General features: G+C 45.6%; 1 protein-coding gene across 1 annotated transcript; it reads right to left on the reverse strand.

The window, feature by feature from the left end:
- On the reverse strand, positions 1–26,506 carry pitpnm2 (phosphatidylinositol transfer protein, membrane-associated 2; the record flags this gene model as incomplete). Its single annotated transcript, XM_080847976.1, has 23 exons — positions 1–345; positions 1,486–1,614; positions 2,077–2,260; positions 2,489–2,638; positions 2,955–3,103; positions 3,227–3,343; positions 3,526–3,642; positions 3,891–4,039; positions 5,880–6,044; positions 7,212–7,349; positions 8,430–8,600; positions 9,084–9,259; positions 9,725–9,933; positions 10,232–10,351; positions 10,648–10,837; positions 11,271–11,562; positions 13,519–13,623; positions 13,994–14,089; positions 15,217–15,549; positions 17,001–17,234; positions 18,299–18,420; positions 18,672–18,886; positions 26,429–26,506. 23 exons carry the CDS (start codon positions 26,504–26,506, stop codon positions 1–3), a joined length of 3,984 nt encoding a protein of 1,327 aa, XP_080704102.1.
- Between the last annotated feature and the right edge of the window lie 245 nt (positions 26,507–26,751).

Genomic DNA, 26,751 nt, shown 5'->3' on the forward strand with positions numbered 1-26,751 from the left:
CTACTTGGGGCTGAGCAGGGCGCTGTCCAGCTTGGTGCTGCCGGTGCGTTTCCAGCAGCCCGCCGCCACGCTCATGCTGCGCTGGCCCCGGTCCGCCCGCTCCCGCTCGCCATCTGACTGGCTGAATGCGCGTTCGGGCCGTCCGGTTGGCAGCGGCGTCGGGGCGTTGGGCTGCGTGCTGATGGTGCGCAGCAGGTGGTTGCGCTTGCGCAGGAAGTCGCCGCTCCCGCCCAGGCCAAAGCTGCTCTTGCGCAGGACCATGCGCGCACTGTTGGTTTTGGCTGGCCGTGACCGCTGGCTGAACTCCAGCTGGGATAGGTGAGAAGCATAGCCCTCCGCGATGAACTGCAGGGGTAAGTAGAGAGAAGTAAGGTGTGCTTTAGTGCTTTAGTGTATAGGCCTCCCAGGGCAACCCAAACGTTCATCAATGAATTCACTGACTTCTAGAGTATTCTCCTTCCGAGTGTAGGATAGAATTTTAATTAATGAATTAATTTAAGACTTCCTCAAAGCAATCAACTGTTCCAGATTGATCCAATCGGTCACTGTTCTTACACACAAACGGGGTCATACTGTTGACTTAGTGCAGTCACATGGTTTTACTTTGTGTGATCTTGTGGTATCTGATACCTGTATATCACCGACTGACTGTTTTAAATATGTGATTTTAATGACAATAGTTGCATGTTGAGGCAAATATGGAGAGGGGCTGAATGGAAATGAAAAAAAAAAATACTTCAGGAGTTTTATCTTTTTTAATAAATTACAAAGTGATCTGACATCAATAGGATCCTTGATATGTACCAATCTGCAGTACACAGCAGTGAGTCTACAAAAGATATGAAAGTTACAAAAGATATGCTGCTTAGTGCTGACGCAAAGGGCTGTTCAGTTTTAGTAACCTTAGATCTGACTGCTGCCTTTGATAGATGACCATAAATTGTTGCTTGAGCGGTTGGAGCACTGAGATAATGGGGGAAAGCACTCGAGTGGTTTGCCTCTTATTTATCTGATAGGACCGTTGTGGTTGGTACTGATGGTGTCCTCTCGAATGTTGCCCCCTCTCGTGTGGAGTTCCCCAGGGTTCGACTTTGGGTCCCCTTCTGTTCTCATTTTATTTATTGCCCCATGGGCAGATATTAATATTATTTCCATGTTAAGTTTGGACTTGACAGTTTATAACAGGATGGCCTGAACAGATGGCCTGCAATTCTGCTTACTCGCTTTGAATGAAAGGAATGATGACATCCTACAATTCAACGTTTAAAGTATATCAAATGTGGAGTCCGAGAGAGGTTGTTCGAGGATATTCTCACTCATGGAATGCCTCTTGGCCAATCAGAAATTACTAAATGATTTGACCGAATCTAACTGTTGTATAAATACATACAGTATATATTCAATAGATGTTCATTTTTTTGTGTTATCAAATCAATCATTGCGGTATGTCAATTACTTCTGTGCTTTGGAACCTGACCAGCTTACCTGGCACTGGTGCTGCATCTTCTTGGTGGGTCGACCAACTATGTAGATGTGTGAGGGTGGTAGGCCAATGGAGGCATACACAGACACATCCTTAGTGGAACCATAAGCAGCAAAGATCTTCATATGAGCCTGCACATGACAACAAAGAAATTAAAAATAAAATATAAATAAAGTGCCAATGACTGACATACAGTGGTTGGCCTTCTGTTTAAATGGATCATGTGCATGTGGATACCGACACATATCTTACATATAAATGAATTGTTGTGTAGACGTGTCTGAGAGTGGATGAAGCACACACACAATCTTAGAAATAAACTAGAGATTTATTTCTGCAAGAAAATGCGAATGTGATTGTGCTGCAGCAGTAGTTGGCCGTTGCGTACCACAACCTCTGCAATTACATGGATGCTAACACTTCGTCCTACGAGAGAAAGATTTGTCTCTCCTACCACCTGTTGGATGAGCTATAAATACCATCTAACAAGGCCCAGAGTAGCGATTCTACCACACATAGACAGACAACACACACTCTGCTATTAAAATATGAATGTGTCAATGTTCAAAATGACACATTATGCACACACACACCTCACAGATGAGAGACTTGAGGAAGTTGCCTTTGTGACGCAGTGGGTCGTGCACCAGGCCATCGCAGAAGGACACGATGCCGTGGGGGAAGTTATGCTGTGAGAGCCAGGCCACCACACGCTGCTTCTGCATGTCTGGCCTCCCTGTCACGTACACAATCATATAGCCCAGGTCCTGCCAGTGCCTGTCAGAGGACACACAAACACACCTTACATCACATTTCAAATCATCACCAGATCTTGCCAATGGTCTTGGATTCACCCAATATCATATCCTTAATACAATGTGTAAAGCTTAATATCCAAGGCCAGATTAAATCAGTCACAGAGGGAGCGACACTGCTTGTGATTTAAGGGAGCATCCGCGATCGCCCGCCATGTATCTGAGTGGTGGAAGAAAGGTCTAGTCGTACCTGACGACGTCTACCGCCCCGGCCCGGACCTTGGGGTCACTCCCCATGATGGACACGCTGGCGGCGAAGGAGCCATCGATGCTGAACACCACAAACTCAGTGCCCCTGGGAAGCACGGTCAGGTAACTGTCCGCAGATGTGTGGTCTCCTCTGGGATATCACAAACAAAAGTTTTTTAAAGTTATTTGCCAACAAGTACATACTTTGAGCCATTCGAAATTATATTATTGTGTTCTTATATTATTGTGTTCTTCAGTCTGTCATATCATTCTACAAAACTTTCTCTTTATAGAAGTCTGTACACAGTTGGTTTGTTCTGGATTGTTTCTCTGATTGATCTCAAGCGTTTAATGTGAATACATTTTTTTGATAACAAAATTACAAAGTTTAAATAACTGTCCTCTCCTTATTGAACCCTCCCCAGACAGTGTTTGTTTGTGCATTCCTCTGCGTAGATCATGCCTACCTGACCACCATCTTGACAGGGTAAACCCCAATGCCCAGACGCTTGCTCTCAGGGATGATGTAAGAGACACGTCCGCTGCTATTGGTCAGCTCCGTATCAAAGTACGTCCAGTCTCCCGATGGAGGCTGTGTCATGATGTGGATATCCACCTAAGAGCAGTACAACACGCGCACACACACACACACACACACACAAAGGACATTCAGAGTAGGTGTAGGTGAGAGTGGAAAGTGAAGAGGCTTTATACGATTCTGGCTTCTTGGACTACTTACCTTCTCTCCGGTGAGAGTGACCATGTCAAGCGGACCATACACAAAGCGTCCAGTTACCACCTGAGGGCCGTCTTCATTAAACACAGCATCGTTCACGCGGTGGTTTGCTGTCACATTCTTCGACACACACACACAAACACACTGGTCACTGTACAGAAAATAATATTGAAACAGCCAGTGTATCAACTATAGCTGTGGTGTCTGTCCTGAACTACTGTCTGTGTGCATCTTAGCAAACTGAGGAGGTGACTTGGTGTGTTTATTTGTGTGTGTGTGTGTGAGACAGACTAAGGACTCACTCTGATTTTGACGTGGGTCCTCTTCCTCAGCCACTTCTCACGAGGTTTGGAGGGGGTGAACTCAGACACCTCCTTCCCATCCAGCTCCAGAATGCTGGAACTCTCATGCCTCATCACCTGAATATGAAACAAGAACAACAGAAGCTTGACCAAAGTAGTGGAAAAAGGTTACAGGACATTTTAATAATTCAACTAAAAGAATGCAAAAGTAAGCTGACTGTGAGTATGTAAACATATGCATAAGGGTGTCATATATTTTGTGTGGTAAATTAAATTATTAAGTGTGTCATATTAAAAAACAAAGGAAGACCTTAAGTTAACTTTTACACAGTGTACTGATATTCATGTTTTCTGGGGACTGTCACCTGTCTGAGCAGCAAGGACACCACATCGGTGGACTCCCAGTAGGAAGCATGAAAGAGGTGTGGCAGAGCTACAGTGGGGAAGGCTGTCAGCGCATCTGGGCAGTAGAGGGCAAAGTCTACCCTCTTAGTGCCCCACCACCGGCCTGCAACTACACCAGGGGGAAACACACACACAAAGACTCTTGGAATCTAAACAACACCACGATCCAGACGGTAGGAGCTGACTGGGGTTCTAGCCCGTAAGTGTTTCATGCAGAACAGGAGCAACCACGGGCCTAAAAGAAAAGGTAAGTTGTGAGATATAGTCCTGACGTTGAGCAGACGTACACACAACGTTTCTCAAGACAGGACAACATCTCCGGTTAGTTAGGGGATTCGCCCCAGGAAGAGCATCAAAGGAAGGACTCAGTGTTAGTCATTGATATGCATGGTGCACCATATGCAATGAGCAAAGGGGCATGGAAATGAAAGGCACTGATGATGAATTTTCAAAATGGAACTAGAATGGACCTGCAATGGAAGTTGGTGTGGAAACTGGAATAGAACTGGAACTGGAATTCTCTTTCAACCAAAGAATAAGTCTAAGTCATCATCAGAGACCCTAACCGGGGCTCCAGGCTGTGAGACTGAGAAGGCCTGAGGTCCAGCTTTAGGGGAGGCAGATCTAGCATAAAAGACAAAGGTAAAGGGGCACGAGGAGTTGGGAAAGGTTATAACAGCGAGGAGTGACACAGCTGGTGCTGAGGAGGATGCAGTCATGGGCGAGCAGGCCAAAGGACACAGCTCACGCTAACTGTGCCGGGACAGGGTGGGAACAGAGGCAGGGGGCTCTGGCATGCAGTGCAGCAATGGGGCACTGGCATACGCAGGCTGCACAGCCCCATCTCACAAAGAGACACTCACACTGCACAGTTAACAGGCCTCAAATGTGTGGGCAAATTTTGCATATGGGTCAGCTAAAGATTTATAAGTAAATCAATACAGTAGCTAGTTTGGATGTAGGTGTACTGCCAAAGTATTGTGAGAAAAGAGTTATGCTAATGTATTAACAACTGTATAACATATCTATGTGTCAACAATAAAATGACAAAATGTTGGCAAAAAAAGCTTGGCTAGTTTGTGCAATTGAAATAGATAAGTTAATGCACAAAAAGTGTTGTATGCATACAACCTCCACACTATTTGTTGACCACTAACTGTGCAATGGATGTGTAAATAAAAACTGGTGCACGTAGGTTGGGGGCTGCGCTCTACTTCGCTCCTCTTCTGCCTCAAAGGGGGTACCTTGTTTGATGTCCAGCTGACTGGCTGGAGGGGTGGGACAGGAGCCTGGCATGGAGCTCTGCGAGCCCAGAGGGCTGCTCCTCTCTGAGGCGCCCGAGACGACGGACTCCCCATCCGTGTCTGAGGCCTTAGAGGACCACAGTTTGAGGCGGAGCTTAGGGGAAGGGCTCCGGGAGGAGAACCTAGTGTACGGGAGAGCCAGCTGGGACAGGAGGCTAAGCTTTTTGGAGGGACTATGTGGGCATGAATGGGCTATGAGATGAAGAGTAAAGAAGAGCATTAAACGGCAAATAAATGGCAAAAAAGTGGATAATGAGGCCAGTCAGCATTTTTATCACATATTCTTGGTCTGGTCCAACATCTCTTAGTACAAAATTGTTAACGTTGCAACATTTGTGATAAATCTGAGAAAAAAAAAATATGAAAACTATTACATAACATAGCAAAGCTGTGGCAGCATGTGGGTTTGGCAAGTATATCCGAAATCTGTATTTATAATTTTGAAACAATAATAGTAACTTTGCTCCACTATTGCAGTGGTTAAAATATCACTGGGCAAAACTGTTCATATTCTACAGTCTGTCTGAAATACGTCTAAGATTTGCATCTTCTATATCACTGTTCTGCTTCTTTTTTAACTTTGCAAAATGGCACCATTTTATTTGTATTTGATTAGGTTAAGGAGTACAGTAGAGTGCAACTCACTGTTGGCCATATTGGTGGCGCTGTAGTTGTCTGCGTGCCCCGAGGCCTGACTGCAGATGCTGACCTCACTGGGTCGGCGAGGGGGTCGGGCAGCACAGAGCACCACGGGGGACTGGGGTTGGGAGCTCTCCAGGAACATCCCGCCGTGAGCGTGAACGATGTCCGCTGTGGAACCGCACAAAGACGCCCACATTAGGACCGAACAGCAGAGGCCCAAACAACAGGGTGGACAGACCTGACCAGACCACAAAGCAGGAGGGGGGAGACTTCTTCAGGGATCAGCACTGAGACATGCCTCTATGGTCTCCCCAGCTGTGGCCATTGAGAGGTAAATATCTCTCCAATATCTACATGTCAGCATGCTTCATCTTTTCTATTCTCCCAGAGAATGGAACAAAAGCAGAAAAGACCAGAATATAAAATAGACTTTCAATAATTAGGTCAGCCAGTGGGTCCATCTGAAAAGCAGAAAATCCCAGTTCTGTCCATCATCAAGTAAGATATGATTCTGTGATCAAATTCTATTTATTTTACGCAAAACCATATAATGAATTTGAAAATATGTAGATTAACACAATAATATATGCCTTTGCAATAAAGTAACAGTCAGTAAATATTCATACAAATGAACCTTCCATCATGGCAGCCATGTCTGTGTGAGGTTGGACACCTAGGCAACCCTCCTGTGATGCACATGATGTTATCGCTGCCTTGTCTGTGCCCGTCAAGCAAATGCATATATATGCTGACCGCAAAGCGTTAGAGGGCACACTACAGAGCCACTGATAGCCAATCACCTCATCCTAACATCAGCACACAACCAATCGTGTGCAGCAAGACACCCAGACAGGCAAGGTTGAAAAGGTTAGCTATTAAGATTGAAATGCTTTCATTGATATGCTGTACACTAATGTTACCCCCTCTACCAACAAGCTTCTGAGTGTAAGAAACCTTGGCTGGGACTGTTTCATAGGAGGCAATTTCTTTCTTCAGTTCAGTGCTTAAAGTGAAAGGCAGTTTGGGGTGACCATACTAACGAGTCGCCCAGTACACAGAGCAGTAGATGAGGGCACACTCAGGAAACAGAAACAGACAGAAGCACAGACACACAAAAGGGAAAGGAGAGTACAAAAAGACATATTGAGATGACAAACAGGAAAACTATTCGGCAGGTAGAACAAGTACAAAGAACTGAAACAGTCACACACACACACGCACCCACACACACACACACACACACACAAACAATTTCTCTCTCAGTCGCTCTCTCCCTCACAAACACACGCACAGTCTACACACAGACAGGAGACTGAACCAGAAGAGGCTACACACACTCAACGGGGCCTGGCGGGGCGTGCCAGTTCAGCACGGGCACAGGGATGGAGGTCTCGCTGACCACCTCGGAGCAGCGCAGGGGCACGCCACCCACCCCGTCCAAAAACAGCTGCGGGCTGCTCTGGATCGTCTCCACTGGCAGCCGGGGAGGGATGGTGAGCAAGGTAGGGGTGGGGGGGTGGGGGGGAGGGGTCGTGGTGTCACAGAGGAGATGGGGTGGGGTGTGTGGGGGGAGGACATAGAAAGTAAGAAACAAAAGACAAATAACAGACAGAGAAAAAAAACATGCATCGACAGACAAACATGCTAACGGCTACAGGAGGAACAGAACTCTATCTTTGCACTATCCAAACAAGCACATGAACACTATCTCTTTGCACTATCTACACTTGCAGCACAAGATCACTTTCCTCGTGGACATCAACACTGTCACAATCTATGCATACTGTACCATAGGGTCAGATCCATTTCTGTCTCTGTAAACACCCCACACCTGTACATGTTCTATCTCTGTGTATGTGATTTATGTATGTATGTCTGTGAGTTGCACAAGTGCATAAGCATATAAGCTACTGGATGACCTACATTTCCCTTCAGGATTAATAAAGAATCCATCTATCTATCTAGCTTGCACTGACAAAAATCAGCAAAATCAGATAAACAACTAGTGGTACATGTGCGTATTTCACATTTTCCACAGGACACCTAATATCAGTTTAAATTATCTATGATTACAGATAGAGATGACAGAGGCCTCATTTGGCCTTATGTCAGTTTTAATGATCCATGTCTATGATAGAGACCTTTTCTGGCCTCATGTCAGTTTAAATGATCTACGATTACAGACATTTGGCCTAATGGTGACAGTTGTAAAATGCTCACATTTCTAGGTTAATTTTTGCTGTCTTTTACCCACACTGTGTTGAATATTGGATAGCACTAACAGTGGACTGCTCTCATGACTAGTGACAGCGGTGGTGTGTTCAAGAAATAATAAGTGGAACAAACATACTTAAATATTTATGTGAAACGAAACAATTAAAGTGAAGAAAGCAAAAGGTACGAATGCCAAACTATGTAATAAATGCAATAAATAAACTTTATTCTAAAACCTTTTGTATGTTTTTGAATAAAATGGCCGCCAGAATTTGAAATTCAGAGGTCCATGACATGGCGGTGTGTGTCGATGTCCATCAGACAGGAGGAGAAACTCACCCAGCAGGGCGGAGTTGCCATCCCCCAGCGGGAAGCGCTGGTAGCGGGGCACGCTGAAGGGTGGCAGCACGTGGAAGCGCTTCTCCAGCAGGGGCTCCAGCCGAGAGGCCGACGGGTCGGCGGGGTGGAAGAGGTTGTACACCTGCTGACAGGCCGGCCGAAGATGGCACACTGCAGCAGAGGACGGGTGGAGGTTAGAAACTCATCCAGCATAGAGACAGACTTAAGTGAATATCATTATGTCTCTGGAGATGGACTTGAATAGTTATTCACCAGGAAGTTTTCATTAAAGTCTAATTGACACAGTGACCCTACCTGACAATAACTTAAGGGAAGCCTACAATTAGAAACTCTTTTATGACAGAAAAAGGCTTGATTTCTTCAAATGAGTCAGTGTTGAGGGGGGTATGCCCAGGAGCAGGATTACTAAATAAGTCTATTTATAAAATAACATAAATGTAGCAGTTCTTACAGTCTGGAAAAGCCAAACCAAAATCAAACCTTTTTTGGTACTCCAAACTACACCCTCAGATTGCCACTGTCTCTATTACTAAACTGCTCCTTCCATGCCCACTGTCTGCTTGTGAAGCTGTGCTATAAAGACCACCTCGAAAACAGTATCTTAGAGGACTGTGGCTCTTTTCAAATGCGTACCATCCAGCGATGGGACCACGGTCTTCCTGAGGGCCAGGACAAGGCCCAGTGGGGAGCCAAACAGGAAGAAGTCCGTAACCTCGAAGTCAAACTTTCCCAAAGCCCCGCCCTCAAGCATGGTGCTGCTGCTCGAGCGCCGCGAGCCTGGGTCGTTGCGCAGCACACTGGAGTGTAGACTACACACACACACACACACACACACACACACACACACACACACACACACACACACACACACACACACACACACACACACACACACACACACACACACACACACACACACACACACACACACACAGGCAAAAGGTCCTTTAGACATACAGACTGTAAGTCACAAACACAACCAAAAATCTCTGGCAGTTAATCAGCTAAATTCCTTTTTTGAAACACATAGACGGTTGGAATAGATCTGAATCAAGTCGGTGGTCAGGTTTTGCTGATGACACAAAGAATAGAATAAAATAAAGGGTGTTTGATAAAAAAAGATAAGAAAAGATAAAATAGATGATTGAGGCGCCTGGCCCTATTTTTATCACGTATGTGTGTGTGTGTGTGCTGGGTGAGTAAAGCATCTCGTGTTTGATGTAACAGTTGTGTGTGCTTGTCTATTTAGGTATGTGTATATGTGGTCAACAGACCTGGACAGGAAAGCCTGGTGTTGTTTGATCGTGTCCAACTCATAGGTGGAGGAGTCGCTTCGTTTCCGTGGCAGCTGTTTCCGTGGTTCCTCGCCCCCACTACAGCGAGGGATGTCGATGTTGCTACGACTTAGGTGGCGACTGCCCTCCAGAGTAGTACCACACGGCCCAGAATTCACCAGTAGAGAGGGAGACAGCAGGTCATGGTCCTGGGGAATAAAAGAATGTACATGAAAAAGTGTGTGTGTGTGTGTGTGTGTGTGTGTGTGTGTAAATAGGTTTGTATAGGTGTGTGTGTGTGTGTGTTTGTTTGTGTGTGTGTGATTGTGTCAAGCATGTCTTATAAGTTCAGAAGGGGTTTTGATGTGAAAGGTTGTTTAGGCTGTTTCTCATTTGAGACACGTACAGTACATGGGGAACATTATTGCCTGAGTGTGCTGATGCATCCAGCCCGTTTGGGATGAAAGGTGGTGTGGGAAGGGGGTGTGTGCTAAAAATCAAACTCACGTGCACACTGACGATGCTGGTTCTCCTGCTGCTACACTGACTCTCACACACACTCACGTTGCTGCTGCACAGAGCATCAAACGCCAGGATGCCACCCACACAGTCCCCAATCACACACACCTGCAACACAGGGGCGCACAAGTCATCGACTCTTCATCGACACTTTCACTTACATTTGGAAATCAATGGAAACTCCACAATCAAATTCAATTCAATTCAAGTTAAACTGCACGTTTTTAATCAACTGTATTTTAACAAAAAAAAAGATTTCACCTTTAAGACCGGACAGATACAGATTACTGATGAATATTCCATTCAGTAAGTAATATCTGCAAAATCTACAAAAAGCAAACAGATCACTTTGTACCAAACAAAATCCAGATCGTGGTCTTGTTGAAGCTTAAGCCTGCACTCACCTGACCAGAAAAGGAGGCCCCTTCGGCAGACTTGATGAAGTCGCTGTACACCTGGTTGGCCCGTGTGATTACCGTGGCGACTGCCTCCTGGTACTGGGGTGCGGAGGTCGCCAGCAGAGGCAGGGCGGCGAGGGGGATGTGGTCCTGACTGTTAGACAAGCAGCCCTCGTCATAGCTGTACGGACTCAAACTGTGAGGAGAGGAGAGTGACACGTGTCTGACTGTACATCAACAGCAGCAGCCGGAGCTTACTGAATATCTATGGCTGCTTACTCATTATGCTTACTGTGCTTACTCATTATAGAGAGTAGAATCTTACAGAGAAGAGAGAAGTAAGACAGAGAGAGAAACAGAGAGGAAAGAGAGAGAAAGTGTGTGTGTTTGTGTGAGTGTGTGTGTGAGAGAACGAGAGAAAAGGAGAGAGAAAGAGAAAGAAAGAGATAGAAAGAAAGAAAGAAAGAGAGACAGAGAAATAAAGACAAAGAACATCATAAATGAAGAGTGCTAGGCATACGAATGGCATGTGGCCATTAAAGAACAGCAATGCAAAACAGTGCTGAGAGTCCTGAGAAAGAGAGTGGTGCGAGCTGTGAGGTGTGAGCTGGGCAAGTCCAGACACTCACTGAGAGACGAGGGAGAAGGCTTCGGCGCAGATGGGCGGGCAAGGCACCAGACGAAGAGCGACGCGACCCAGCGCGGCAGGGTAGTGCACGCGCATCACCGTCTCGAATGCGGTGGTCAGCGTGTTCAGGTCGCCCTGCTTGCTGGTGTGGTCACCGGCCCCGGTGTCCAGGATGTTCCCACCGTGGAGGACCAAGATGAGCACGTTGATCTTGGAGGGCTGCAAGCACTGCTGAGAGGATCCATCCTGAGAGAGAGACAGAGAGGAAAAGAAAGGAAAAGAAAAAGAGAGTTCTCACTGGCGGGCGGGTGGAGTAGGCTGAGAACAAGAGATTGAGAGAGGGATAGAGAGTTGGATGTATTTGTACAAAATAATAAAAAAAAATAGGAAGAAATAGGAATGACAAAAACTACATCTTACACTGAGAAGAGGTTGATATCTAAATGGGGGAGGAGCTAGACAACATTGGTAATGTTGAAGGGTACACAATGTAAAAGTTACATCCTGATGCTCAGATTGCTGATTCAATGATACAATTGTTGATTGCTGGTAAAATAGCATTGTGGATTGGATGGGTTCTTCAGAAACCTTCTTGTCATGAAATCTATGATGTCAGAGAAGCAGCTTGGTTGGGGCACTGCTGATGCTACCATACCAGACTATGTGCAGTTTACAAATGGAGTAAGAACACATCCACATGGCACAAACTGCACATGTGGCTCTGCAGTGCATGTCCATATCAGTACCAGGAAACTGTGGATAAGGCAAACCAATGAGATTCATTCACTACAGTGTAACAGGAACAGGGAAGGCACTTCAGCACCATGGACAGAGCCCCTCTATACACCTCTCACCAGCTGACCCTACAGCAGCCCAAACCTAGTCATTAACCTTAATAACACCTAATCCTCTCAATCAACAACATCTTACCAGTCAACCATACCAGTCTTTACCCAAACTTTACAAGATGTTGGACAGATTCCACCCAACCTCTTTTTTTTAAGTCCATTGTGGATAAAATGTCCATTGTGACCTTAGAAATGACCGATATTAGCAATCAAAGATAACAGAGCTCAGAGAAATGTAACTGTATTACGTCTATCTACATGAAATAACAGGTAGTTGCCTCTGATCAGAGAAACTAACTTCAGGGGCAACTTTGAAATTTCAGAAACACAATCTCTGTCGAACTAATATACCACAAGTGTACACACTAACATACAGTACATACACAGCTGTAAAACTAGGGAATCCTAAGGATGACTGGCAGATCGGGAAGTCTACAAAGGGTTGGCTATGGCTACTACTAAACACAGGCCAAAGATGCACTTGGCTCTGTGTGATTACTCACAGCTGGAGGCCTGTGAACTCTGATCTCTGGGAGGCGCTTGGAGCATTTGTGGTGTTTGTGGTGTCTGTGATGTTTGGAGTGCTTGACCGGCTGCGGCGTCTGAGCATGAGAACAGAGGAACGCTGAGGAGGCTCTCCAGAGGATCTCAGTGCTTGGGACTCTCCCTGAGAAACTCCAGAATCCCTCATGCACCATGAGAACATGGCCTTCAAGTGGCCTTCATATGACCCTTTAAAACAGAAGGCCTCCTCTCATCCTAATTATCTTTAAACAGCTTATCCCTCCACAGGCTGTTTCTGCACCTCGTGTTTTTGTGTTTACTTGCATTACTATACTACTACACACTCATACTCCCTCTTCCATTAAGTTAGATGTTAAAGCTAGGGTTAGTGAATAATACAAAATAATGAGGGTTTAGGTTTACAAATCCTTTTCTGCAGGACTACACACATTCAAAATGAGTTTTCTGCAAATGTTTGCTGACGTGAGAGATTAAATATTATCCATGTTCAAATGTTGTAGAACAGCCAGGGAAAGACCATGTAGAAATTGAACATGGAAAGATTCAAAATTATGGTTTGTGAGACATAGAAATAATACAAACCTCAGTGACCCTTTCCACACTAGGCGGCTCCTCAAAATGCCCCCCAGAATCAGGATACAAGTCACCTGTCCAACAAAAAAGGGTGAACACCGAATATAAATAAAATTAGTATTGGTAAAAGAACATACAGCATACAGTAGTTCTCTTGGATACTGAGGTTAAACTGGAACACACTCAGTTTTGACAAAGCCTGACCCATAGTTAAAAGCACTATGCACCCACAGACGGCACAAGGCTCTACACAAATCAACCGTTAGCAATGAGCCACTTGAAGTCAATGTGTTTTAGTCATACCCTGTGATTCATCAGTGTCTGTTGTTTCGATCTTATCCATCAGGTCAGTGGAGTTCCATTTGGTGATCTCCTTGTCGAAAATCTCCTCATTATCAGAGAAGTCTTCTGGGAAGGATACACATATAGTAGAGCATAGAGCAAGAGCATAGAGTGGAGTTTCAGGCCCTGTCCACAACTGTCCAACACAAGTATGTCAGCCATACTATGCTAGAAAGTCTAAAGAAAAAGGTTACTTTCAAATAGCTAAAGATGTTCAAATTTCCAGCAAAGTATGCGTCACTAACATGCCGTTGATGTCTGGCTACAGTCCTTTGATGACTGTAAAATCAGGCTCATTCTAGCAGCCACACTAACACAGCAACAACCAATTCTGCCCATACTCCAATCTGTTTTATTTGCACTACCCATTACTAGAGGTTGCCAGACATTTGGGTTTCTTCACAGCAGTGGGAATGGAAAAGAGAAGTGCAATTACCAGGGGCATCAAAGAACTCATCGTCTGTGCTGTCATCTGAGTCTCGAGCTATGCTCTGCATACGCCACTCGGACAGGCTGTGACTAGATGGGCTTCCTGCTACAGAGGGAGAAGCAGAGAGATTGAGAGGAGAGGGAGAGGGGGATAAGGAGAGGAAGGGGCAAAGGAGAAGAGGGGGAGGAAAAAGAGGGAGCAGAAAAGGTGTAGAGAAACAATTGTATAAGTTGCAAAATAATCAAAGTGGAGTAAAGAAAAATCTAATTTCAAGATTTCAAAGATTGAAAGGTTAATAAAGATTCATTAGCTTTGGCACTGAAATCCATGTGCTGTTGGAAGGGTGCCTGCTAGTGATACACTGCTATGAAAATTGGATATGGATTTTGACATCAGTGTTTGCCAATACTTTTTTTGCCCTGTACGTTTTTTATGAAACTACTTTAGCTAAACTGATGATTTTGAATCACAGAACTCTAAAGTAATTTGACACCATTTATCTTTTCCTACTTTCTTTATTCCCGCTGTTTCCCTACTGCCAATTGAAAATTGAAAAAGTGCCTGTCCCTGAAGCATGAAGCATTGACAAGTTTATCATTATTACAATTACTTTAATTGACAGCACTTTATTTGAACCAATTTCAAACCTAACTGGAATTGGCTGATTTTAAACAAGAAACAGATCGTACTTAAGTCTTATCCTTTTGTGCAAGAGGGACAGAAAGTGTACACCAGGCATTGTCAAACAGTACTGGAAAATGGGGCAAAGCACGGGAGCAGAGAATGCTATTTCGGAAGCCAACTTCCAGAGTGTATTATTATGACTGCTATGAGACCAAACATGGTGTTATATTCTGAGTGTGAGCGCATTGTTTGCTTTAGTTAACTTTGAGTTAATGATTCCCTTCGATGATGCAATTGTGGAAGTCCGATGGAGATAGGTGCTAGAGTCTGGTAGCTAAATCAACCACATGGCTTCTGTTGGATTTTGGCTTCCGAGGACGGTCACTCAAAAAAGCTTTAAAGGACTTGCCTGAGGCTGCTGAAAAGGCGAGCCAGTGGTTATGGCTGAAGCGCTCACAGATTTCTTGGGGGAATGTGAATTAACCTGTTTTATGTGGAGAAGCCTGTTGTTGCTAGAAGTTCTGGAAGTTGGCATGCTGGCACACTTTGATACCGGGCAAGATCTTCTGGATTTTGGCTACCTGGAGCCTGCATTTAGTACTCACCCCCCCTCTTTGAGGAGCGTGAGGAGCGAGAGGAGGTGGACCACTGCTTGGTAAGCTCCCCTCTCGCCTGTAGAGTGTCCCCCGAGCTCCGCCCCGACTCCTCTGCCTCGGCCGTGCTGATTGGCTGCTTGTCCTCGGGCTGCTGGTCGGGGGTGGGGGCTGTGCCCTTAGCCTCTCCGCCCTCTTCATTGCAGCTGTACTGGGCCATTTTAGCCGCCAGCGCTAGTTGCGTCTCCAGCTCCAATTGCCGGATGTCCTCGATGGTCAGGCCGTACCACTCGTCCTGCCAGCACCATGCCTGCCTGTGGGCACGCACCATCACTTTACGCAGGCCTGGAACAGACAATCACATACACACACACACAAAACACACGCGCGCACACACACACACACACACACAAACACACAGACACACACACACACACACACACACAAAGAGAGAAACACACACATTTGCTTATGCCTGAAACACATACACATACATACAAAATACAGAAGGCCAGAAGCATACATACACACAAACACACACACACGTACACAATGTCACATTTGGACTGCATCCCTATCTAATTTTATGCCTCAACCAGTCACATTACACACATACAAACACAAAGAGGGTTCAACGGCATCACCGTTGCAGCATCTTGATCTAGGAGTATGTGATTGCGTTTGTGTATTTGATTATGAGTGTGTGTGTGTGTGTGTGTGTGTGTGTGTCATTATGTGTGTGTGTGTGTGTGTGTGTGTGTGTGTGGTGCATGTTTGTTTGATTATGAGTGTGTGTGCGTGTGTGTTTGAGAGGTCTCAGAAGTCTCAGAGGAGCAACACAACACCAATGTTTCCCATCGTCTCATGCAAACACTCACACACACACACTGACACACACTGACACACACACACACACACACACACACACACACACACAAATAAACCCCCATTAAGAGAAAAGGTTGTCGGGTGTCTCATGTAGAAGCCACAGCTGCTCTGATGCAGCCCACAGGGACTGTCATGCACCCTCAGCACCAGGGGTCGGTCTCAGGAGGCTGTCTATTAACTCACTAATGAGGGTTCAACCTGAGACACTTTCATTGAAAACACGCCCTATCTTTCACTTCAGCACAGACTGTAGCCACACAATTATTAAATACAATTATTTAAAATTAAAACATTTTTTGGTCAAAATAACCAGGAGGGGGCTATTTACACAGCAGCACTGAAACCCAACAGGAGGTAACTCTCTTGATAACGGTTGACTGATAACACATTTCCTCCAGGATCCCCCCTCTGCAAACTATACTATCAGTGCAGTATCAGCCTCACAATGCTGCTCACAAAGACTGATGAACGACAGTGTAAACACCCCACTGTCTGCTTCCTTTCAGTTTATGACGACAGTGAGCTGTCAGCAGCTGTGGAGGAGTGATTGAATTAAAGTACAGGAAAGCTCCTGAACAAACTCAGCTCCTGTATTTCTGTGTGTGTGTGAGTGTGTGTGTGTGTGTGTGTGTGTGTGTGTGTGTGTGTGTGTGTGTGTGTTTGTGTGTGTGTGTATGTTGTGGGGACAAGGGATTATGTCAGATGCACTTTCATTAAGATCAGTTTAATGATTAATACACTGGTCAGACACTGACAGAAACTCACACACGCATGCATGCACACACACATCAAACACACACAACCACACACACAGATAGGAACCCTGATAAACCTGTTGATGAAACAGGTTTCTAGAAAATGGTCTGTAGGCCCAGGTGGAATTTCTTCCGGTTGCCATGGATACGTACCCACATCGTGGATGAAGCGCTCAATCTTGGACTGCATGCCCCAGTAGCGGAACTCCACCTTGCACAGCTTGTAGGCGCACATGACGGGACTCTTGCCCGGGTTGTCCTCGATCTGCTGGATCCAGTCATCCGTCAGGGGCCCCCTCAGGGTTTTCTCTGAAGTATACAAGCGGGGGTCCTCCTCCGCGAGGTACTCGTGGGGGGCGATGGGGTCTTTCACAATGTCTATGGGATCTAAGATGATCATACACATTCAATATCAACACTCGGTCACAAACAGCCAGATAAGGAAAACCCAGGATCAAGTTGAAACTAAATTGGAAAATAGAAATAGTGATACATATATAACAATATATAACAATTAAATAGAAATGGAGATATAACAGTAGAAACTAGTCAGTATGAGTCAACAATCTTGCCATACAGAAATAAAAATTGTAACGAGATTGAATAACAAGTGAAATCATTCAGCAAAATGCACGGCAGGTCTTATATACTGTATTCAAATCGTAAATCTTTAAACCTCTGCTCATCACAGACCATGTGTGATCACAGGACAAGTTCAAATACGACCAAACAAAAGACAAACATGAAACTTGATTGTTTGTCTAAATCAATCTGCTTCAGCCCCCTGCTGTTTCTGCTTTGATGAGAGGGCTCTGCTAGTGTTGCAGTACTGTCGGGCGCCACTTAGGGGTGCATCTGTGCCCTCGTGAGACAGGGCTGTTATGTAACAGGGTGACCAGGACACATCCACAGGAGCTCAGCCCCGCACAGACAGCAGACAGCAGCCAGCACTATCCCAGGGTGCATCGGTGCGCTCTCATACTGTGCAACAACACGACAGCAGGCACTCGGGACGCTGTCTGCATCTTAAACACAGCAGCAGCAGCCCTACAGGACTAGAGGCAACAACTACTCTCCTGCAGGACCGTCCACACACACACACACACACACACACACACACACACACACACGCATACAATTTCTTGCATTGATACACACATCCATCATGTACATGATGGCATACATACATACATACATACATACATACATACAGTACATACATGAACACATCACACATATGCACATAAATGGACTCACACACACACACACACACACACACACACACACACACACATTCCTGACTATCCTCTATACAATTCGCAGAATACTGATGCATGTGGTTCTTTCAAAAATGCCTGTGCATATATACAGGTCAGTCAGAAGACATATGGACAAATGCTGCTTCATCGGGTTTTCTCTGCCTCTCAGCTGGTGATCAGGGTCATCCGTACCTACGGTTCTCTCGCGTTTGTCTGACGAGGACAGGTTGAATACATCCTCTTTGATCCCTGTGTCCGGCTTGTAGTACGTCTCAATGTCAATGGAGAACTTCTCCACAAACGGACACGTGTAGCTGTGGGACAGGACATGACGGGATGGACACCCATTACAGTGTGTCTGACAACGTTGTAGGATGCAAGTGTGTGTGTGTGTGTGTGTGTGTGTGTGTGTGTGTGTGTTTACCACACAAAAGTGAATATGCGTTTATGTATACTGTATGTCTGTATGCAGATGAATGTGCGTGTGTGTATGTATGTATGTGAATATGTGTGTGTGTGTGTGTGTGTGTGTATGTGTATTTTCTGTGTGTATATCGGATCTTACCGCGTGCGTGTGTAAGGGTAGGCATTCCAGGATTCCTCCTCAACGCGCAGTGCGGCCTTGGGCAGGATGGAGCGGAACCAGCCGGGGATGTGCTGGCCGATGTGGTACACCTTGTGCGTGTACTGGCCCTCCCCGCCGGGCCCGTCGGTGTAGGGCCGGTTCTCCAGGATCTCCACCCCACTGCCTTCCCCACAGCTCTCCTCTCGACTCTTCTTCTGCAGGGGGGGAGAGAGAGAGAGAGAGAGAGAGAGACAGAGAGAGAGAGACAGAGACAGAGACAGAGACAGAGACAGAGACAGAGAGAGAGAGAGAGAGAGAGGTAAGATTTACTGAGCATGCACAGCCATGTGGAGAGATCTAGACAAATTATTACCCAGAGTGCCCCAGACAAGCAGACTACGTGTGTGGATGTTTAATGCCTCACAGCCCAGTGAACAGGTTGTTTTATAGGTTTGGGGACCGTGTTATATCACCCCCCACACCGAGGATAGATTTCTGATGAACGTAATGTGAGGGCAGGTGAACTCCCTGAAACACAGACTAGTCAGTTGGGCACCTTAACCAACTTTTGACTGATCCGCCGGTAGATAAGGCTGTCTCCATCCTCTAAGGAAAACATGACAGCAAAGATCAAGATGGAAAGCAGCCCACACTGCACTTCTTAAGTTCAAATTCAGTTGGGAGACAGACTCAAGGCAAGACAGCAAGCGTTTTGTGTGATATGAAGGCTGAGAGCATGTAGCATGACTTGCATGAGAGAAAGAGCGATCAAGAAAGTGCTGTACAGGCTGAAGCACGCAACACATCACCACATCAGCGGCCGCCCCGGCAAATCTCCTAACTCTCATTTTCATTCATTAAAAATGATTTTCAGACGGATCATGAAAACGCTGTACTTATTCCAGGGCTCATGTTGAGACGTCTGTGAGCTGAAACAGTATTAAATTGTGATCTAATACCTTAAGTCTTCAGCAGGTGGTGACCAAAAGCAGACAGCCCACTGGGCCATCTAATCCACAGAAGGTGGGCATGGAGCCAGTGAGGGGAAGCAGAGAGTTGCTTGAAAGAGTCCTGGATGACAGTATCTGCTTCTTATTGGGCAAAACATGAAAACAGACACTACAGTACAAGGATCTTGTAAGAGACCCTTAACTGCACAATCTCTTTCAGCCCATTATGTGATTGTTGAGGCCGTGCTTTTGCATGTGGCCTTCTCATATGTTTTGCCAAAAAAAGGACCAAAGCCTTTTTAAATATCCGTTGTGGGAGTCATAAGAGCAGTTGGAATGTGATGTGTTTGGCCAGCAGGAGGAGTTCTGCTGAGGCTGTCTGTGTCTGTGCCGGCTGACAAATCACAGGCTCCATTACTGCTCCAGCTTTTCATTAAGGAGCAGACACCGCCCGCCTGCTTTCAGCACTTAGGCCTACAAAGACACACACACACACACACACACACACACACACTAACTTCCCCTCACATGCACACAAACACAGATTTGCACAGACACACATACACATATAAGTGTGCACACTCACGCACTCACAAACACATGCTACCATGTCCACATACAAACACACACACACACACACACACACACACACACACACACACACACACACACACACACACACAAACACAAACACAAACACACATACACAAACACACATACACAAACACACATACACAAACACACACACAGTGTGCACACTCACGTACTCACAAACACATGCTACCATGTCCACATACAAACACACATACACACGCAGAAGAAGATGATGCGTAATAATAAATAGAAAACGCTGCTTGGCCACCAAATACATGCTTGCATATCCACACAGTTGCTGATGTTGTATTTGCACATGCTAATTTGGCCCTTCAGCCCCGACACCAGAACCACACCAGACAACTAATGCGAGAACATCTCCAGCTCTCTGACTTCAGACCCTATTCCAGCGCTACCACATTTCACAGACTCAGACACTGGCAGAAACAACATCACACAAACTTTTAGCTGTTCACCTCAAAAATGAGGCCGCGGCGCACGAAAACACAATAATGCAGCCAAGCCCCCAAAACTATTCACAGTGGTCTCCACAAACTTTCAACAGCAAAGTAGTTTTTAGCATCAAGGTTCATTCTCTGTTTGTCTTTAGGCTCAGTCCATGAGGGGAATAACAAATGAGGAGAGTACCCTGAAGATTTTGATGGACAACACCTCAAAGAACAAACACGTCTGTCACTCACAAAAAAAATGGATGGCGCTTAATAAAACCCGACTACACAGGAAGGCAATAAGCTCCTGTATTTCCACGCCACTGAGTAAGCCGCCATCTTTAATTAACAGAGACACTTTTGCCCAAATTATCTCTTCAAAGTCCACCCATGCAAATAATGTGCCTTCCCCATTAATTACAAACCCTCAGCTGGAGCAAAAGTCTGCTGTGACAGAACCCATGACTCACCAAACTAATGAACAGTGAAGACCTCTAGAGGTTTATTAACAAACCAACATTTTTGGTGAGTGACCAGCCTGACGATCAGTCCTACCTTAAACTGAGTATCACAGTGTACATAAGTAATAATAGTTACAAATAATCCTATGTTCATATGGCAAAATGGTCAGCATCACCAGGTCAAACGCTAGCTGGTGAGTAACCAGCTAGATGATCGGCCCTACTTTAAAATGGGTAACAGTGTTAATGAATATAATAATAAAATAGTACAAAATAATCCTATGTACACATGGTGGAAAATATGTATTGGTACTATTCATTTAAAGTAGACATTACGCATGACTCATCAAGTGCATCATCTAACACTACGTGTGAAAAAAGAGAAGTGTATTCCATCGATACTTCTCAATGACTTCTTAAGTACCTGGCGCCTATGGACAATTTCTGCAAAGCAGGGCCACTTATCTCATTATCTACACTTGAGCCACACTTGAGTCCTTGCTTGTCCCATTCCTCGGGTACGCCAGAGCACAGTGCTGCACTTTGTGCACTCTTGCTGTGCACCTGCTGAACATGAACACTGTCGTGAAGTGAACATTTAGGGAAGGTTACCCTGCACCGACTAAATAGGAGAAAATGTTGAACAAACTTATACTTTTGGCTGCATAGGGAAGTGAAATTGCTTTTGGCATCCTGAGCATCAGAGCATGCTGTAGGCGGTTTGAGATTCTTTGGTACTTTCTGGGTTTTGGCGTGTTGATGGCCTCGACTGTTTGTGTGGCCAGCACATCAATCACTGGAGAAGGCATGATTGGATGGCTATTGATCCGCCATGTTTGGGCTTTTTGCAATACCTCATTTCTCTTCTTTTTTCCCTCGTTTTTGGTTTCCTTTCTTTTGACCTAAACTCTGATTCTTTGCCAAAAAAAGGTCTATTGGTATGTCTTTTGTAAAAAAAAATTTTTTTTAATTGAAGTGAAGTTGACTAGGCAGGCTTTAATGGAATTAAACTAGGGCTGCCAGGGCCGGGGGAAGTTAAGACCATGCATTCCTCCAAAAAGCTGAGCTCACTGAAAGCACATCACTTTCATCCATATGAGGAAAAAAATAATAATAATAAAAATGTAATCCATTTAATGAGCTGTTTGATCTCATGAACTCCTGGCATTTCTCCCCCCCCCTCTATCTCGCTCACTGATGACAGCAGTTTGGAGGAGTGCCTGGCCAAAAGCACATCAGCAGTACTTTGATGGAGGGAAAGAGGGAGGAAATACATCAGAGAAGACGAACTAGAAGACCCTCCAGTCCGCTTTGGTTCAATCTTTATGGTCTTTTACAAACCTCAGCCAGGCAAAGTACAACGTTGTCCTGGAAGAAAAACTTGCTTCCTTTTGCTCTGACAATGTTCCCCAACTCTGAGAAGTGTTTTTCCCAGCAGGGCAATGCTCCATGCCACACAGCCAGGCCAGTAAAGGTGTGGATGGAGTACCACCAGATCAGGACCCTGTCATGGCCAGCCCAATTTCGAGACCTGAATCCCATAAAAAACCTCTGAAATGTGATCAAGAGGAAGATGGATGGTCACAAGCCATGAAAAGAAGCCGAGCTGCTTGAATTCTTGCGCCAGGAGTAGCATAAAGTCACCCAACGGCAATGTGAAAGACTGGTGGAGAGCATGCCAAGACACATGAAAGTTGTGATTTTAAATCAAGGTTATTCCACCAAATATTGATTTCTGAACTCTTCCTAAGTTAAAGCATTAGTATTGTGTAGTTTAATAATGAATATGAGCTTGTTTTCTTTGCATTATTCGAGATCTGAAGACACTGCATCTTTTTTGCTATTTTGACCAATTGTCATTTTTCTGCAAATAAATGATCTAAATGACAATATTTGTATTTGAAATTTGGTAGGAATGTTGCCAGTAGGTTATAGAATAAAACAAAAATGTACATTTTACTTTAACACATACCAATAAATAGTAAAACCAGAGAAACTGATAATTTTGAAGTGGTCTCTTAATTTTTTCCGCGGCTGTATAAGACAAAAAAAAGTGGTAGGGAGATGAGAGAGGAGTGGAGATGGAGAGAATAGGGGAGAGGAAGGAGAGAACAAGTGAGCAGAGAAGAGAAGAGAAGAGAAGAGTAGAGGACTGGAGTGGAGTGGGTAAGATAAAAGGGCCAGGTTGAGGCAAATAAAGGAGAAGAGAGGAAAGGAAAGGAAAGGAAAGGAAAGGAAAGGAAAGGAAAAGAAAGGAGAGGAGAGGAGAGGAAAGAAAGAAAGAAAAAAAGAAATAAGGCAGAACAGAAGAGGGGAATGACAGGTGAAAAGAGGAGACGAGTAGAAGATGGGGAATGTTGGATGTTCTGCTGACTAAACTCCTGTCTGTGTCTGGAGAGGTCTGAAAGCCCCTAGCTCATCACCGCCACACCCCTACACCCCTACACCCACACACACACACACACACACACACACACACACACACACACACACACACACACACACACCTCCTCCATCTCATCACAGTCCCTCCCCCCCCAGGTCCCCGCAGAGCACACTGGGAAAACTGTATAACAGAATCAGCAGAGTTGCGTCGCCGTAGCAACAGGCCTGTCTCGTCCTGACCTTTCCCTCCGCCTCCCGTCTCCCCTCCTCTGCACCGCAAACAAATGACTGCGGCCGCTGCCACACCGCTGCTGCTGATGTCACCCGTCACCATGGCAGCGGGAGCTGGGCTGTGACGCGGTGCAGATGAAACAGAGAGGCAATCCTGCAGCGCCGAGGCTGGGCTCGCTGCCGACTCCCAACGCTACACTGTCACTGACACACGCAGACAGACACACACACACTCCCAGATAACACTGGCTCTCTCCACACACAGACAGACAGGAAGACAGACACACACACTCCCAGAAATACACAGACAACCTTTCACTTCTTCCCTCCATAGACACACTGGCATTCACACACATACACACAGACCCTCTCCCAGATTTCACTGCTTCTCCTCAAAGACACACAAGCACACGGACAGACAGACAGACACACACACTAGATTTCACCACCTCAAACACACCACCCACAAACACGAGAACGACACACGACCATTATCATTATCATCATCATCATCATTAAGTTGAGTTGAAATAGAGCACTCCACCACTCGACTGAAGCACAGCAAATGTAATTAATACAGCTGATCCCCGGAGACTAGTGAACTTCCTGTAACCCAGTCCTCCTCCACACAGGTGGTGGCAACTCAAGGCCACATCCACCATCTATCTGAAGCTCTCAGGACAGCACTATAACAACACCAATGATTGTGGATGCTCACAACATGTCACTGTGACAGTTCACTTAATGCCTGACCTGATCCTGTTATGTAACAGCAGCACATGTTTGTGTATGTGTGTATGTAACGGGGTTTATACATAGAATAATGGGTATTCACAATAACCCTGATGATGTTATTTTTCACATGCTAAGACAGATAATGGACTTCAAAGTGTAAACCATGTTTACTTCCGCAAGCCCAGCAAACACACTTGAAAACACACACACAAACAAACACACACATACCTACAGGCCCAGGCATACATACAGACACATACACACTAATAAGCCCAGACAATGTGAAAACTTCCAACTCGCAAGCACCTGCTACATGCAATCAAAGAACCTGCTTGCCTACAGTGATAAAGTGTGAGTGTGTCCTGTCAGATAAACACCCCAACTTCACAAAGAGAAGGGAGGGTACTGAGGGAGCCCAAGGATGCGGCACAAGGCACAACACAGAATACAGGAGGCCAAAGAGGAAATGTGAAGGCAGTGGACTGGAACTCCCTCAAAGGTGAATCCAAATCCAAATCCAGCACATTAACGGCGACCTGACCAAAGTGGGCGGCTGCCGTACCCCCAAGGCTCAGCGCTGCATCTGCTTCTGAAGACACAGACAACCCAGCCCCGTGCCCACCGCCCCAGACGTTCCTTTTAGCCGTCATCTAACTATTATCTACTAGCTATTTTTTGTTGTGTGTCGTCCCCCCCCCCCCCCCCCCAAGTCCTTCCAGATTTTCCACCATGCTGATTTAGAATATAACTGACAGCCATTAAGGTTACAGTCAGTGGTCACTTTAGTTCAGTTTTCAATAATCAACTGGAGCCTTTAGTTAACAACATTGTAATCCTTATTGGTACTGGAAATCGTGACTTTGCAATGTGTTTTGCTCAAAGCCGTTTTGGGCCTTCACAGTGGCAAGGGACCCAGTTAGGAGTCCCAGTGCAATTAGTGGCGTAATAATTCAGTGTTTTATTATGAATGTGGACGGTGAGTCTCCCCACCGGGTAAATACGCCCATCTGGGGGAGAGGAAGTGATGCTGAGAAATGGGCATTTTGCGGTGGCAGTTCTACTTCATTAAAGTTACATGAAAGCCCATTTGGTGTGTACGAGATCATCAGATTTCCACAGTACAAACAACAGCTTTAGTTTGATCTTGCCTAGGATCTTGCTAAAATGTAGCCGGATGCACTACAATACACGATACAATACACTAGTGCAATGGCTATTAGAACTGACGCAGGTAAAAATCAGCAAATAAAACTTGCATCTTTCAAACAAGGCTCATCTTAAACATGAGCACAAGCTGTGCCATGGACTCATTAGACAAACACTGACATTTAGAAATAATTAACACAGGTCATCATGACCTCAAGTCTAGGAGCACACAGTAATCATGTTAACACCAAGAAGCAACACCTCTCACTTAAAACAAGCATATACATTTAAACATGTGTGCGCATGTACATGTGTGTGTGTGTGTGTGTGTGTGGTCGTGAGCGCATGTACTGTCTCAGCCTCAGAAGTACTGAAATTGCACAGTTAAAGACCAACTTATGAAAAAAATATTCTAGTTTTCAAGAAAATCCTGTGTATTTCCTTTACTCCTACATGTACTACAAATACATCCCAACATACAGTAAACATACATGCGCACATACAGTACATCACATCCTGAGAGTTACTTTGCTTGTCTGCTTGCTTGGTTTTGACTATTGATGAAGGACGTCTCCATGAAACTGGAAGGTACAATTTTAGTCAGGTGTGCATTTCCTGTGCGCTTTGCCAACATAGATCTTTAAACCATCTGCCACCCCACCCAACCCCACCCTCCAATCGACTGGAGGCCACCAGAGGACCGAGCACCAGAGGACCGGTGTGATTTACATTCAAGCCCCCCCCCCCCCCCACCCCCCACTGAAGCGCCCTGGCGCCTTCCTGCTGTTCCCCTCTGCTGAGCCCACCTGGATCATGTAGAGCTGAGCGATGCGGTACTCCTCCACGCTAAGGGGCATGGGGATTCGGTACTCCTTGATCAGCATGTTGGCTTGGCGGGGTGGAGGGCTTAGGTGGGCAGATGGGTGGGTGGGTGGGACACTGCGCCAGGGGGGCGGCGGGGGCGATCTGCCGGGCAGAGGCCCACGCTCCGGAGGGGAGTCAGCAGCCTCCGATCCAGCTCATCCTGGACACCTGTCAGGGAACACACACACACACACACAGAAAGAGAGAGAGAGAGAGAGAAAGATGAGCTGGGGTCAGCACACACAAAGCAGGTGTCAGCAATCTC

Source organism: Sprattus sprattus, assembly GCF_963457725.1.
Source record: "Sprattus sprattus genome assembly, chromosome: 11".
NCBI classification, from domain to species: Eukaryota; Metazoa; Chordata; class Actinopteri; order Clupeiformes; family Clupeidae; genus Sprattus; species Sprattus sprattus.